Source organism: Aulostomus chinensis, chromosome 15 (genome assembly GCF_037954235.1).
Source record: "Aulostomus chinensis isolate RoL2024-O1b breed Wild chromosome 15, RoL_Achi_v1.0, whole genome shotgun sequence".
Classification (NCBI taxonomy): domain Eukaryota; kingdom Metazoa; phylum Chordata; class Actinopteri; order Syngnathiformes; family Aulostomidae; genus Aulostomus; species Aulostomus chinensis.
The window spans coordinates 16,361,328-16,377,189 of NC_141334.1; the positions used below are offsets into that span (position 1 = coordinate 16,361,328).

At 40.9% G+C, this 15,862-nt stretch overlaps 1 protein-coding gene across 5 annotated transcripts in view; it reads right to left on the minus strand.

Annotated features, from left to right (window-relative positions):
- Positions 1-13,754, minus strand: part of LOC147248940 (roundabout homolog 2-like) — a 98,532-nt gene extending 84,778 nt beyond the window's left edge. For 2 of the 5 annotated variants that reach the window (XM_086225929.1, XM_086225926.1), the window contains exon 1: positions 1,962-2,486. In XM_086225929.1, the coding sequence (XP_086082055.1) occupies positions 1,962-2,016 (55 nt within the window). In that variant the 5' untranslated portion in view covers positions 2,017-2,486. Of the gene's footprint in view, positions 1-1,961; positions 2,487-13,436; positions 13,454-13,654 lie in introns of those variants that run through there. The other 3 variants (XM_086225927.1, XM_086225930.1, XM_086225928.1) reach the window with 3 other exon arrangements.
- Positions 13,755-15,862: the final 2,108 nt, after the last annotated feature.

The window sequence follows — 15,862 nt, forward strand, 5'->3', positions numbered from 1 at the left end:
CAGTTTGTGAAATACTGACTTCTTCTAATTGGCTGTCCCATTAGTCTACTGTGTGGCTGCTTCAGAGTTACAGATTTGCGCTGTCAGACAGCAGGATTTAAATTAGATTATTGCAGTTGCGGGTGGCACGTTGGCTCAGCGGTTGGTTCTGTCGTCTAACAGGAAGAAGGTCCTGTGGGGTCCTGTCAATCTCATGCCCTTTGATGGACTGGCAACCCATCCAGGGGGGTTTGCATGCTCTCCGCTCTGTGCTCGCTCCAGCACCCCATGACCCTGATATGAATAAGTAGACAATAGATGTTTTTTTATGTAACCTCTTGCATTAAATATATTCTGGATTTAACAGTCCTGCATTGGTGACTGATGCTTTGTAAAGAAACCTGTACGCATTTTATTCTGCAGCCTCCAACTTCACACTGTGGCTAGTGATTTTTTTTTTTTTTTGCCATCATCAGGCTGGTTAAGGATCTATCCATGGTGCTGAATAAGAAACTTAAGCTCCTGCAGGAATACGCTTGTCAAGAATGTGCAAGCACAAACAGGAGTCACTTTAAGGTGAAAACATCATCCCCAGTAGAGTTCAGGGGGATCTCACCTTGGGCTCCTGATTAAACTATTAATTTGATTGTCAGGGGAAAGGCATTGGTGTGTCAGGCTTCTGTTAGTTCCAGATCAGATTTGAGATGATTGCTGCCAACAAAAGTCGACAAAATGTTAAGACGTGAGAGAGTTAGTTACATAAATAAGGGATCTCATAAAAATTAGGACCTGTTCAATTATTTAGATTTAGATTAAAACATCCGCAGGATCTAAAAAGCATGTGCATTATTAATCTATGGGATATTAATGCTGTGTTTTTGTTGACAGTTTGTCAGAAATGTGCTGGATCAACCCTGGTGCGCGCGCACACACACACACACACACACACACACACACACACACACACTGCAAGCTTTACAAAGGATTAATGGCAGACTGTTGCATTACATTGATTTGCTTTAGATTGCACATATGAAGCAAGCCACACAGTAATTGTCTCGGACCTACTGGCAACCACAGTGCAATCCCACCTGCGCTGACATAGATTTATCTTCCAGAGGCTACATGGGGGACACAGTTGTACAAACATTTCATGAGGAGGAGGAGGAGGAGGAGAAGAAGAAGAAGAAGAAGAAGAAGAAGAAGAAGAAGAAGAAGAAGAAGAAGAAGAAGAAGAAGAAGAAGAAGAAGAAGAAGAAGAAGAAACAAAAAGCAACACTCGGAGGAATATTTATTTATCTGTCTATCTGGCACGCTAAATGTTTCCATATGCACGGAAGGACGTGAGATGGGTAACCTGTAGACACTCAGGGGAGCATTTCAGACTCTATGAGTAAGCATCTTCCCCACAGCACATCAGACATCTCTAGTACAGGACTCCATCATGTGTCTGGGCAGTAGGTCACACGGATGAGCACAACATTCAAGGGTGTGAAATCAAACAGATTTGAAACACTTCTTGCTGTGAGATGATTTCTTAGAAAGAAAAAAAAAAAGAACTGGAATTTCGCTTGAACTTTTTCTTCTGTCAGAGACGTATTCCAAACCACATCTTTGCGAATTTGTCTCATTTTCCAAAAGCAGTCGGGTTGTATTCTAATGTCTTCAATTTAGGGCAGGCTTCATGAATAAATGAGCAACTTTAGTCTCCCTTAGCGATTTAATAGCTGACCTGGCACGCTGACATCTAAGAAACACGACTTAATTTCAACATTTACATTCAAAAGGAACATTTGCGCTGTACACAATGAGAGAAACCGTATTCTGTATCTTACTGAAACACTTGAGCGAACAAAACCACGGGTCGAATAGCTTCAGCTAGCTTCTAGAGTGTTTTTTTTTTAATATATATCTAAATATATAAATATATATAGGCTTATTTGAAATATTTTATCATTTCAGTAATACATAAAAGGACTTACCTTCGGTTTTGGTGCACAAAAGTCCACAGAGAAATAAATAGTGTAGAGGACCCATTCTGGCATATTGGCCCCCTCAGCTATCGGCGCATGAATTCCTCCTCGAGCGAAAAAAAAAAAAAAAAAAAAAAAGAAGCCCTAATAAATTAAATAATCAATCCTGTCTTCACTTGTGAGACTTTGTGAAAATCTGTTTCAAGTTAGTGAACTAAAAACAATGAACATTTCAGCCGATTAGCCAACACATTCCCCCTTCCTCTCCAAGAGCGCACCAGTAAGCAGCAGTGGTCTGCCGACACGCCGGATATTTCTGCAGTCACCAATTGCAAACATCACCGACGCCCAAGACACTCCACCAGTACCCGTCCGGACGCATTTCTTTCTTTACCGGTACTTTACCGGGTCCAACAGCAGTCAGGGAAGCATCTCCATCGCCCATGCGGTTCAAGTTGAGGGACGGAGGAAGGTGGAGCTGGGATACAGCCAGAGGTGAGTCCGCTGCCTGTACGGCGCAGCACAGTCACAGTGGAGCCCCTCCTCCCCACTCACTCACTTACACACACACACACACACACACACGCAATTAGTCTGAACGCCATATTCAGCTCACACCAGGACCTGCTAGAATCACACTCAAGTGCTCGTGTCCTCTTATTTATTTATTTTTGTGGGTGGTTTTATTCCGGGGGGGGGGGGTCAACTGAACTAATTCGATGGTCAGTTGCAGGTTTTGTTTGAGGCTACTTGCCTGCACTGCTCATTGTGTTGGTCTGGATTTTTCAACTAATTTGGTTGAGAGCCAGTAGTTGCTGATGTCTGCATAAACTTGACTAAAAAACAACAACAAGAACAATAGGGTTGTCAAAATTAATTACTAATTTAGTATTAAAATTATAATTTAGTTCTCAAGGATGCTTCGACATGGTCACCTGGGGAAGTGAGGATCGAACCAGCGACCCTTCGGTTGCTGGACGGTCACTCTGTCTCCAAGCCATGCCGCCCCCTAGAAGATGACAGCGTGGTTTTGAAAACACAAACAGACGAAGTCAAGCCATGTTGTTATTCTATAACCGGGGCCTGAGCTTCTCTAATATTTGGCTCTTTTTTTTTTTGGTTTGTTTGTTTGGCTCATCGAATTCGACCTGTAAAGTTCATCTATTAATTTATTCATATGCTGATCCAACTGCATTCAAATGTAATGAATTTAGACATTTTAAAAGCCTACCGGAGCCTAAATTGATATCTTTGATTAATTCAAATGCATGAATTATGATTAGGAGTTTTTAGTCTCTTGACGATGGAAATGTTGGAGATTTGAAAAAAAAAAAGTTTTATTTACTTACATAACGTGAAAAAGCCTATAAATGATATACTTACTTGTCATATCTTCATCATTGATGATCATTAAGAAACCTGAGCAAAACCGGGACGATAAATAAATATCGGCCACCAGACATTCTACGGTATATAAAATACCGTTATCTGACATGCCGGTATCACGTTGTAACCCTTAACTGTAAACTACTGTACATTATTGAATTACATTTCTTTTAATATTGCATTTTCCCATCTGTTCAAACCACCTTATTAACATGCAACATCAGTCCAGTTGTCCTGAAATAAGACATTGTCCCCACAGGGACAGTCTGCCAGGTTTAATCAGTACAACATGGCAATCCAATTATGAGGAGACCAAAAAAAAAAAAAAAAAAAAAAAAACCAAGAAGAAGAAAAAAATCATCCCTGAGCTAATGATGTGCAACAGTGTGACTGGAGCTCTGGACCAACATAAGCGATACAGTAGATGTGTCACTCGATCCAACTGAACAAACCCGTCCTCCTTTGTCTCTCCCGTCCCACAGAGCTGATGTTATTGTCTGGTATCTTCTTTTCTCTAAACACTTTCATTTCAGTGAGAGGTCTGCATCACCCTGTCACATCGCAAGCAAAATAAACAAAGCACTCTGTTTTTTTCAAACCGGTGATTTAATTTATTGGTAGAAAAAGCTAATACAAAGGTGCGCGGCTATAAAGAAATGGCACTTCAGTCCAGCCCACCGCCCGAGGTGCTTTTCCTGCCCTGTCGTCAATACTGCTCAATACTGTCAATAGCATTATAAATGCAGCCTCACCATGAAACGAGAATGAGATGGGCTGTATCAGCCGCTATTGACCCGCGAGCTGAAATTAAACAGTTTTTGGCACTGTGTTCATAGCAGTAGATCGAATAATAATTGTGGACAATGGCTAAACCGCGTCTGCGTGAAGGGGGTGTAAAGTGAACACAATCGCTCAAATTGGATAGATCTCATCCATCAGAGGATGATGTGTTCAATAGCATTTTCCTGTTAGATTGTTCTTATGGCAACAGCTCAGTTCATGGTGTTGTGGACACCTCTTCCCTCTCAATAGCTTTTTAGTTATGCCTCAATAGAGCACGCCTTTTACTAGAACTTAAGTAGAACAGGAATACATAAGTGGTATTTTTAGCGGGGGGGGGGGTGGCAGCAACAGAAAACAGAGTTCTGTGCTTGAAAAGAAACTCATTTAAGGATTTTAAGTAGTTTGTCCCTAATTGGTTTCAGATTTATGCAGAGCCAACGCTGCTTTACTGCTGTCATGTTTTCTCAGAGGTGCAAAGGCGAGGTGTGTGTGTGTGTGTGTGTGTGTGTGCGTGTGTGTGGAGGGGGAGGGGGGTGAATCACCTCACATATTCCATCATCAAGGTGAACTTTAATGGTCTGAGAAGGAAACTTCAAAAACATGTTGTGCTAATTACACCAGTGACTTCATACACAGCAATGCTGCTATCCATTAAAGCTCTTATGTTGATAATATGCATCAATCAACCTCATATCTTGATTGAGAGCAAAAAGAAAAAAAAAATAGACATGCACAGGTGCACTGGGCTTTTTTTTAATATTCAGCATCACCATTACAAACCTGACTACCAAACCAAGTATATAAGTGTATAGGGCTTGAAGGATACAGGCGACATCAATACAGATATTAGGGAGTACGAAGTTGTAAAATCAGTCAAGAAGGCAAATATACAGCATAGGACGGAAATGTTACATTTTAAAATTCAGTTTCGTAAATTTAGTAAAGAATATCGGTGAAACTGAGTTCTCGGTCAGGCTGCACCTGAATGGGCTCTGTTGAGACAACTCCTAGCATTCATTTCTTCAATACACAGTCAAATATCCAAACTACACAAAGGCCAAATTTCAGAATAAATGATGCACCAGTCCCTTGAGTGCATTCTTATTAATTCCAAAATGATCTGGAGTTGAGATGATACAAACTAATCTATCTTGTATCACTGATTTTGTCGGAAAAATATTTCATTCCAAACTAAAATCACACAAATAAAAGGCTGTAAAGAGGTAAATAAAACCCATTTTGAAGCTCTCCTAAAGAAAGTCAGAGATGAACCTTTGCACAAATAAGCCAAAAAGACACAAATGTACTCATCCCCTGACTGCGAGTATCACTCGTGTACCACAATGTATCGATGAGGGAATGAAAATTGCATTTAAATGTAGCGATTCAGGGTGTAGAGCATGTAGAAGTCATAATGGCATTTGGTTTCCAGCATGAGGTTAAAAAATGTACCGAGTGAGGTGATTATCTCTGAGGTTGAATAAGATACGAGGGCGAAATACTCCATCTTTCATCAGACGCACACACAAACATGTTTCCAGGCAACGTGAGATTCTGCTCTTCTCACACACACACAAAATCAAAAAGGTCTGGTACCAACTCTCATCAATCTCGCTCTCTGTTGATCACACAGAGGAGACAATGTCAAGGTCATAAGATTTGTCTGCACCATTACCTACTCATAACCATGTTTGTCCAAGCCAGGAGTGTTGCAGGTAACAGATGGTGTGTGTGACAGTGTGTACAACACCAAACAGGCTCGGCACTAGTGAGAGAAGGCAGAGTAGACATGTGTCCTGACCACAAAGACCAAACTGCGGTCTAACAGCTGAAGGTGTTCATTCAGTAGAGGACGCCTGCAACATCAAATTACACCAGTGATCAGACAATACAGGACAGGATTATGTGCAACTGTGCAACCAGAGCATCTTAGTCATAGATTAGTCATAGACAGACAGAGACAGAGACAGAGACAGAGAGAGAGAGAGACAGAGAGAGAGAGATGGTTCGGGGTTTCTCTTCCTGTGTCTATTTCTCAATCACAGCCAAATGAGAAGACCCTGCAGGGACAGGACCTTTGGCATAACCACTCATATGACCTCCAGATTTGCAAACATCAGTTATTTTTGAAGAGCGAATTTTGGCTCCTAATGGGAACAGCACCAATGTTCGAGTATTCTGTAGCACTTCAAAATAGTTTGTCTGGTTATAATAGAAAATACCTTCTCTGTCACAGTGCCACATATAGCTCACCCAGTACCGCACATCAACATGGGTTCAAATCAAGACTGAGCCGGTTCCTGAACGTCATCCCCTGATTCTCGCTTCTCTGTCACAGTCCCATCTGGCCTGTACTGGTTAAATGAACTCTATAGTTGAGTTTTGATTTTTTTTTTTTTGCTTTTTGGACAATTTTAAATAGAATAATCAAACCTTGACATCACACACACTTTTTCGCTCTTGTCAAGAGACTTTCTTGGAGTCGAATGCTGTTAATTGTTGTTAAAAGGAAGGCTGCACTGTCAAATGATCTCAAGTGGTGGTCACATAGCTGCCACCCCTGCTATTAGTGGCGTCTCACTGAAAGAGAAACGTCCATTGTGGTTCTTCCTTGTGATAAGGTGGCAGTGGTAAGAATCCAAAACAAAACACTGTACACTAAATGAATCAAATTGCAGCACTGAATCGAGTCATTTGTATCGAGTGGGGTTGTGTGACATCTTATCCTACAAAAAGATTCTGAATCTAAATAAAGAATCTTTGGGAAAGGGAGAAAATGTCGGGAAAGAGAAGCTTTAAGTTTCTGTTTCAGTATCTATAACCGTTCGCATTTGAGAGGGCCTTGGCTGCATCTGTGTGGTGTGCAAAAGAGACAGAATGCACCAGCCGAAATTCAAGGTCTGAAAAAGGCTGAAGTCTGACGATGTAGTGGTTTCAAACTGTTAATTTAGAGTAACCTGGCTGCTTTTTGGGAAAAAAAATCTGCTCTTATTCATCTCAAGTTGCTCTACGGTCTGTAAACAATGAGTGGCGGACAGAACAAGGAAGTCTTGGTACGACTGTCCGCAGGCTACACCAGAACCCTAAAATACGGCCCCTTGTTCCCCATGTGACATCCAAACACCATGTATTCACTGATTTCACCGCCATCGCAGTAACAACAGAGTGGCCTACGGTTGAGACAATAAAACAGATTGTTCCGCACTATTTATTCTGCAGAACATTAAAGAGTTTACAGTTACATGCTTTTAACAAGGAATACATGAGGAAATGTCAGCAGTCAGATGAGGCTTCCAGGTTTAAGAATAAACATATAGATTATGAGCTCATATAAATGCAACGCTATAGGTAACTTAGCTGTTTATGTAACAGTCTTTGATGACGTATCACCCCCCCCACAGCACAATGTGCTTTCTCCACCACTCTGCTCCGTTCCCAACCTCTCGGTGAGAGGAAGAGCAAATCTCTTATCATGCGAGGGCAGCTTGTGAAGCATCAGACTTGTGACACCAAGCTCATGGCTCTGCTGTACGTTCTGGATGGTTCATGGTACTATCAATGATAACAGCTTTCTGCTCACAGACGGAGTGGTGATTATGAACCCTGGCTGCCCTGGCATCAAATCCTAACAGGACCTTTTCACCTCTCTCTCTCTCTCTCTCTCTCTTTCTGCCTTCCCACTGTTGCTGCAAATGATTGAATTGACAGCCCACTCAAAAGCGGGTCCTTTGAAGAAAAAAAACATCGCTTCAGCTATAACATTCGCTAACATTTTGGACAGTCTCCTTTCAGTTGTCAGTCTAAATTTTACAGCTAAAATTTATTTCAAGACGATAACATGAAACAATTTTTGAAGATCCATCATTCAGAAAAACTGCTGTCCACACTGTGGTGACGTATTCAAACACGAGACAACTGAAGGGTACAGCACATAATTCCTAAATGGCCACCTCGGACGAACAGAATGTTGTCTGTTAAACCAGACCAGTCCAAAAACTCTTGCCAGTCCCATGTTACGATCCTCCAGCAAGGTTGGTTAAATTCTGGCACTCTTTTTTTTTGGGGGGGGGGGGAGCGCGGCATAGTAATCCTGCACACAAGACAACTGCATTGAAAACATCGCTAAAGAGAAATCTCGAGTGTTGGAAGGCCTTTAACTCAAACACCCTCTCAATACTTGAGGCCTCAGAGGTGCTTCATTGCACTTTTTATACAACCTCAAAAAAAATGTTTTGGAACAGTATTTTCTAACAGTGTGTCACTTTGTTCTCCTGCTATGGACGCGTTGTTTCCTATGTGTACCTTCATGCTCTACAAAACACGACTGACCCCCTGACACACGTCACCAGAGTGGAGACACAAGGGCCCAATCTTTCCAGCTCCAAATCAATGCTTTCAAGTAGAAAAAAAAGGTCCATTTTGGAGGGAGTGCTCTGGGTGACACTAGGGAGATATTTCCCTGGATACACAAACATGGACATCAAGTATTTTGTGTTTAATCAGGCGCAAGGACATTTACACTATTATTTTTTTCCTGTGGGTGGGCACTGAAAAAGGAAAACAAGAAAGAAAATGCTTTGAGCAATAGAACTGTGAATCCTCAGGAAGAACTGTGCGCCCAACATTTTCACAAATAATAGATAATAGACTTCTCCCATGCGTGTAAACATTGCATTTACATAGAAATGGTCTCTTTCGGAGTATCAAACTGGTAGTCAAGGCTGAGGGAGTTGTGTGGCACTCACCCATTAATCTTGTTAAATGTTTCCAAAAAGCACTTGTTTTCACTAAAAGAAAGAAATGGACACTGTGTGTGTGTTAAAATACTGCTTTGAAAACATTGGTATTTTTAATCAGATATGGTTCGTTTTACAGGTTGGAATGTTGCTGATTAGCCAGCAAGCCTGGGAAGATACGCAAATACTTACAATATGTTTGTTCATTCATATAAGTTGATGTTTGTAGCCACCATGATGTCACCCCACTGGTTTGGGAGGTACAGTTGTGAAGCTTTAAATTTTGGTATTTTGACGGTTGCCTGCTTTCAATTTTGGAAGCGATCTTATTTGAATAAGACCATGGTAGCTGAGTGCAATCACAAGTGGTAACCCTTGTCAAACTGCCTATCTTAGTGTAAATTAAAAAAAAAAAAAAGTATATCCTGCTGTGTTGAAAAAGACTTGACACAAGTGACTACACTGATGAATAAATCTTTTGTTTTTTTTCAGATTTCCATTCGATCAAGTATTTTTTACGTCACCCCCTGCTGGCCATTAAAAAGAATGCATGTCTAAGGCCATGATGATCGACATCGTAAATCCATCCATCCATCGTCATCTTCCGCTTATTCCTACACATTAAGGGTCGCGGGGGGGCTGGAGCCTATCCCAGCCTCAACGGGCGAGAGGCGGGGTTCACCCTGTACAGGTCGCCAGTCCATCACAGGGCCAACATAGAGAGACGAACAACCATTCACACTCACAGTCACACCTACGGTCAATTTAGAGTATCAATCAGCCTCGTCCCCAATTGCATGTTTTTGGACTGTGGGAAGAAGCCGGAGTACCAGAGAGAACCCACACAGACACGGGGAGAACATGGAGACTCCACACAGAAAGATTCCGTGCCCAAGCCAGGACTCAAACCCGGAACCTTCTTGCTGTGAGGCCACAGTGCTGACCACTGCACCACCGTGCAGCCCGACATCGTGAATATTAAACATAAATATATGCATGTATATATACATATTCATACACACACATTGTATACATATATGGAGAGAAAGAGAGAGAGAGAGAGATTAAGGCTGGGACAAATTATATCACTTAGTTCTGATATTTAATTATATTGTATTTACAGTCAGACAATCCATGATCAATTTCCTACATTGTGTAATATTGTCTAAGAGAGGAATGATATTTTTTACACTCCTATTCATTTCTATTAAAAGTGCTGTTATGAGTCATTATACTAATAAATATTGTAGAGTTTAGACATGTCAGGGACTAACAGGGCCAACAAGCATGACCCCTGATATTGATATTGTGCGTGGTAGTTTAAAGTTTCTTTAATTTTTTTTTTTTTTTTTGTGGATCGATCTTCCATCTAGCCCTGTGATAACGTTTCTGCCTGGTGACCGAAAGAATCAGATTCTGGATACACGACCCAGAATTTATGGCTTCACCGTGCGTGACAGAGACCCAGTGATCCAGAAGGACTCTGATATCACTGCTGCTCCTTCACACTGGGAGGAAGTGCTAAGATAGCTCAGGCTGACCCTCAGAGAGTTTGGCAAACACAACAAGAAAGGTAGTGAAAGGACTTCTGTTTAAAAAAAAAAAAAGGCCATGTCGTTTTTAGATCTGTTGCTCCTATTGAAACAGATTTTCATCAAGAAGAAGAAATAACTGAAAATATTGAGATATGACATCCATCCAAACGCGAGCTCCAACTCTTCCTGTCCAAGTCGACATTGGGGGTTTAAAAAGATCCTGTTGTGTGTTCAAATAAATTTGTGAGTACCGACATGTCATGACCAAGGCTCAATATTCCATATAGTCTTGCCTATTTATTTTGATACATTGGCCTGAGGCTGACATGGAGAACTGGCTATAGGTTTATGTCATTTTGGAAAATAAAAAGGGGAAAAAAAAATCGATAAAAAGTATTAAAATCACAATATCAAACATGATATGTGTATTTAAAGTTTCTACCTGCTGGTCCAGGGTGCCTGATATCAAAGCAAGCCTCGCAGTCTTTGAAACATGTCTGACAGGAAGAGACAGCTGTTTCAAGTAAAGATTGCGGAGAAAACACAAGGATGTTTCCTTTCAGAGTTCGTCTTTTGTTTCACAGTTAGTTATATCATCGGTTTCTGTCCTCGCCATCTTTCATTGTAGATGAAAGAATGCAGACTTTCTGCTTTCAGTGTCAAGATAATTATGCAAATATTGTTTAAATACTGACTGGCTGCATTTGAGATTCAAATTCTTTCACTGGGAATGTGCAAGGAGGTCTTGATGATCCTTCATGAGGGGTCTGCATGTCCGTCACAGGCAAAACACCCCCATCATAAGTCTATAATTTGACGGACTGACATGTAAAGTCCTTCTATTCGTCTGACAGGTCCCCCTCCCTCCCCCATACAACAAGAGCCTTGTTCCAGTGTGGAGGAAAGCGTCTCCATGTAGCTCAACCAGGAAGTGCGTGATACAGCTTCGGGTTGAAGGTCTTGCTAGATCTTCATGAAACAGATCAATGTTCAAGGAGAAACTCATCATTTGTAGCTTTATCAAGGAATGAGCATGAATCAACCAGTAAGGCTTCTTTTTCAAGGTTCTTGTGTGGTTGTCTGACAAAGAACTTACTTGTAAATGTGAAAAAGGAGGCTTTTAACGCGACAGCAATGGAGTATCCCTGCCTCTTTTAGAGTCGGGAACTAAATTTGCTTTTAACCTTTGCTCTTGAACTCATTTTATAGTTAAAACTTCATTTGTCAGCAGCAAAGATAGAGATTTATCATCCACAGAGCAGCCATCTCTGTTTCTAGCTGGGCTGAATGTGATGAAGAAGCTTGTTTATGTAATGAAACTTGGAAGCTAATACAATGATTGATTAACGGATGAAAACTCTTAGATGGGCATATTAATTAAAGACAGATGGCTCACACTTTTTTCAGAGGCAGAACAATGTGATTCATGATTTCATCCGACTCAGATATATCAGAGCAACAAAAACAATAAAGGGATGTTTACGGCTCGTTTTTCTCTTGCTCTGAAAAAAACAACAAAGCAATCAGAACTGCTTCTTTTTACAACACTGCTCTATCTTTTTATATTTGTTTGTTTGAGCAGTGAGAGAAAGTTTTGTAGTGACCACTCCACCCTGACGGGGAGTGACCGTGCTCCTCTTCACCCACAGCTCTCTGATGCCCCCGTGATTACTCATATTACAAGTGTGAATAGCAGTGGAGTGTATGTGCACCCTACAATGGCACCGATTTCCAGGTGTGACGATACTGTGCTAAATTGCAGAGTTTTGCCGCCTGTTATTTTATTGGAAACATAGAGCTATGATCTACAACTGGCACTCTAATGATTCACCACAGACATGTGAGGAACTGAGCCCTACTTTAGATGTCCGTCAGTTGTTCTGGAATTGTTTTGTGACCAATAGCTCATGCTCGTGTACCTAAAAACTCATTATCATCTGTTGTTCGATTTTTTTTTTAAAAGCTCCTCATGAAAGTGTCTTTTATCAATGTTATTCTGGCTTGCATGTTGGTCTGTGGGTTTGATGTGGAAACCTTTTAGACCCATTTTCGACCATTGATTCACAGTAAGACTGCATGTATCATGCAATATCTCAAACTGTCTGGAGAAAAACTCTAAAACTGCTGTAAATTTCTTTTTGCAACATTCCTAAACACTCCTTTGCTACACCAAAACCCATTCATCAAAAATGGCATTATTTCAGTGTTACAATACCGCCTGCAAATCACAGTGCTCAATTACTTTTATGCAGTAAAATTTTGTGAGTAAAATTACAGTTTCTGTGTCCAGTGACGCGTCACCAAGTCTTCATCCTATACTGTCATTCATTACAGCTCTATTTCACAATAAAATTACCAATTTACTCACTGCCAAAAGCTCCAGAAGCCGACCGCTACGTAGCTTTCAGTCTGGGTCCAGAGTGAATCGATCCCTCTCAGAAGCTTTACTGTCTTTCCTTTCCTGTCTTTACTGTTCCACTTCATGTTGACACCGCCATATTGTATCACGTGATGTTGTCAAATGAGAACGATTTGGAAACTTTGCTGAGCCAGACAAGAGTTGTGGATAATGGAGTTTGTTGAAATTATATATATATACACATACACATATACACACATACACACACACAATAACGGGAATAAAACATTCCGATAACCAATGTATTGCCCGATTAAGATTTTTTTTTTTTTTTACATTTTTGAAATGACGATGACAAAATGCCAGCTTTCGATGACTTCAATATAGTTCCCAACACTTGCAACAAAGATTTAAATTGAAGGGCAACACTCATGATCATCTCACTATACATAAAGAGGTCCCTCGAAATGCGCCTCTCGGATGTTCCCTCAAAGTGCGTTCACATTTTCTCACCTCCATGAAGTTGTAACTTCGACCAGAAACGCTTTTTCCGCGCGGCTGAAAATAAAAGCAGCCCCAAACGCTTTTTGCACGGCGACGAAGCGTTATCGTCCGGTCTTATGTAGCCTGGTACCATGCAGCTGCCTGAGTAAGGCAACATTACTCTGAAGTACTGGAACCTTACCGTTTCATCATTCACGGTGCCGTGACTGACTCGGTTAGTTTAGCAAGCTAGCGAATTTTTAAGCTAGGTTATCTTAACTTTTTTAGCTTGCTAACAAATCATGTCCCGCTCGACTGATAATGTCAGTGAAGCGAGGCAAACACAGCGAGGCACGTCATGGGAAATCGGAAACTTATTAATTTATCTTTTATCTCACAAACTAGTAATCATAAACTTACCATTGAGGCAAACTGCTCGGTTATGGTACGCATGCGCTGATGACTTTTTTTGTACCGTACGCTACTTCACTCTCACTCTGTGGGGTTGCTGTGGGGCGTGACATGAGAAGTCAGAGCGCCCTCTACTGATACACAAGGAGATCATTTCTTATTTCTTATCATTTTATTTCTAAAAATTATGTATAAAAATGATTGACGCCGATGATGCTCTAATGGCCATAATTAGCTGATTAATTGGTTGGGCCCTAATAACAAGACCTTCAAAAGGTGCACTGGTGACGTGACCCTCAACCCAAACAGGAAGTCCGCCATTTTGAATTTCCTCTTGACTTTAAAGAACTCCTCCTGGGTGCTTTATCTTATTCTGTGAACAATGTATACTAAACCCCTGAGCACCATACAACTGCGATGCTTTTTAGACTGTGTCGATGTGTAGGCTGACCCCTTTTGATGATTTGCTGCCAAAACTGAAAATCTTTTACAGTTTTTCCTTCCCACATGGTTGGAATGATTTCATTTCACACTGACCACACTGACCCCAGAGCCGTACAGAGAGAGAGTTCCGTCAACTCAAAGCATGGGTGCCATGTTTGCTACCAACACCAGATGATTCTACAATTTGTAACTCTATGGGGCAGATATGCTATGTTGATGTAGGACTCTTGTCAGTGTCTCATGATGTAAAAGGCCCTCACTTAAATAACCCAGCATGTACCTTAAATATCTTAAATCAGCCTGTAAAATGAATTGCAGCCAAACCGCTCAATTAATCACAAAGCTGTTTAACTTTTCCTTCGTCTCCTGTGTTCATCCATCGTCAAAAAAGGACATATAGTTCAGAATAACCTAGTCTTAGACATACTGTTACTTACTGTTAGTATTATCATTAGTATGATCATTATTAACCCGCATAAACCCTCCCAAGACAATATGTGATTCCGATTGAAAAATATCTACATCGGCTAATCCTCCCAAGAAAACCATGCAGTTGTATCAAATGATAATGCATTCAAATTTATAAATTCAAGACAGTGCAGGTTGTGATTGTTTTTCAAGGAAAAAGTACAATGCTATTCTCAGCCAGTGGAATATACAAACAGAGCAAGATTTTTTTACAGCCATATTGCAGCCTACTTACAAGGGCAGATAAATCATTCCAACAACGATCTCTAACATCCAGTGTAACAATAATTTTCTAAGCATTTAGTTTCGATAACTAGCTCACAAGCATAAGGCTATCAAGTCTTGGTAAACCTCATTCATCTTTCATTTCTAGAGCGGTGTTCGGAGTTTTGACAGCATGATATGAATAAATGATGATATGACTTTGTTTTTCAAATGTAAATTCTTCACAAAAGTCATTCTGTTTTTTTGTCGCGGGCAAAACGATGCATTTGTTTCTGCCCCGTTCTTGCTGTGCAGCCATAACCTGCACAGTTTGGCATTTTTGATTATTTGTGGAAGTTGACTGTTGCTAATTTATTCAAGTTGAAAAATGATCTCTGATACTTGCTTTGCTATGTGTGTCATTGGATAAATATTGGTTAATAATAGCGAACATGGCGCCCATAAAACATGTGACCGCCTCTGAACCAATCCCATGACCGAACTGTTCCAAACATTCAAACCCTGAGTCGGACAAACCCCCCCCTCACCCTGAGTCACAGCACCACCTAGTGGTTACAGGAGGTATGTCAGACATAACAAACATCAAAATTGCCCTGTGTTGTCCTGATCTGAATCACAGCAACACAATGTACGTAAGAGTTTCTTCCCTAGCGACACCTGGCGAATGCAGAGTGCCATTTTTGCTGAAGATTGGGGGGCCCTGTATTGTGTGGTGTCATGGGCCTTTGACAAATCTAACTCTGATTTGGGAGATTTCTACTTTGATCTTTATAATTACAGAGTTCTGGCTTTGATTTTGAGAAATATTTTAATCAAAATCAAAGTCAGTAACCCTTAAAACAACATGGACAAGGCAAGCAGGAAAAGAACCAGGGCAGAGTTCGAGGCTTCAGATGACGAAGCCGAAAGTTATTATCGTCCTGCGAAGCGGGCAAGATGTACATTTGATGAAGAATTATACACCAACAAGGAAACCAACAGACCTCGGGGCAGGAAGAGGACTCGGGAGCACATGGAAGCTTCAGACAAAGAAGCTGAATCTTATTATCCCCCAGCAAAAAAGGCTCGCACCTCAGCATT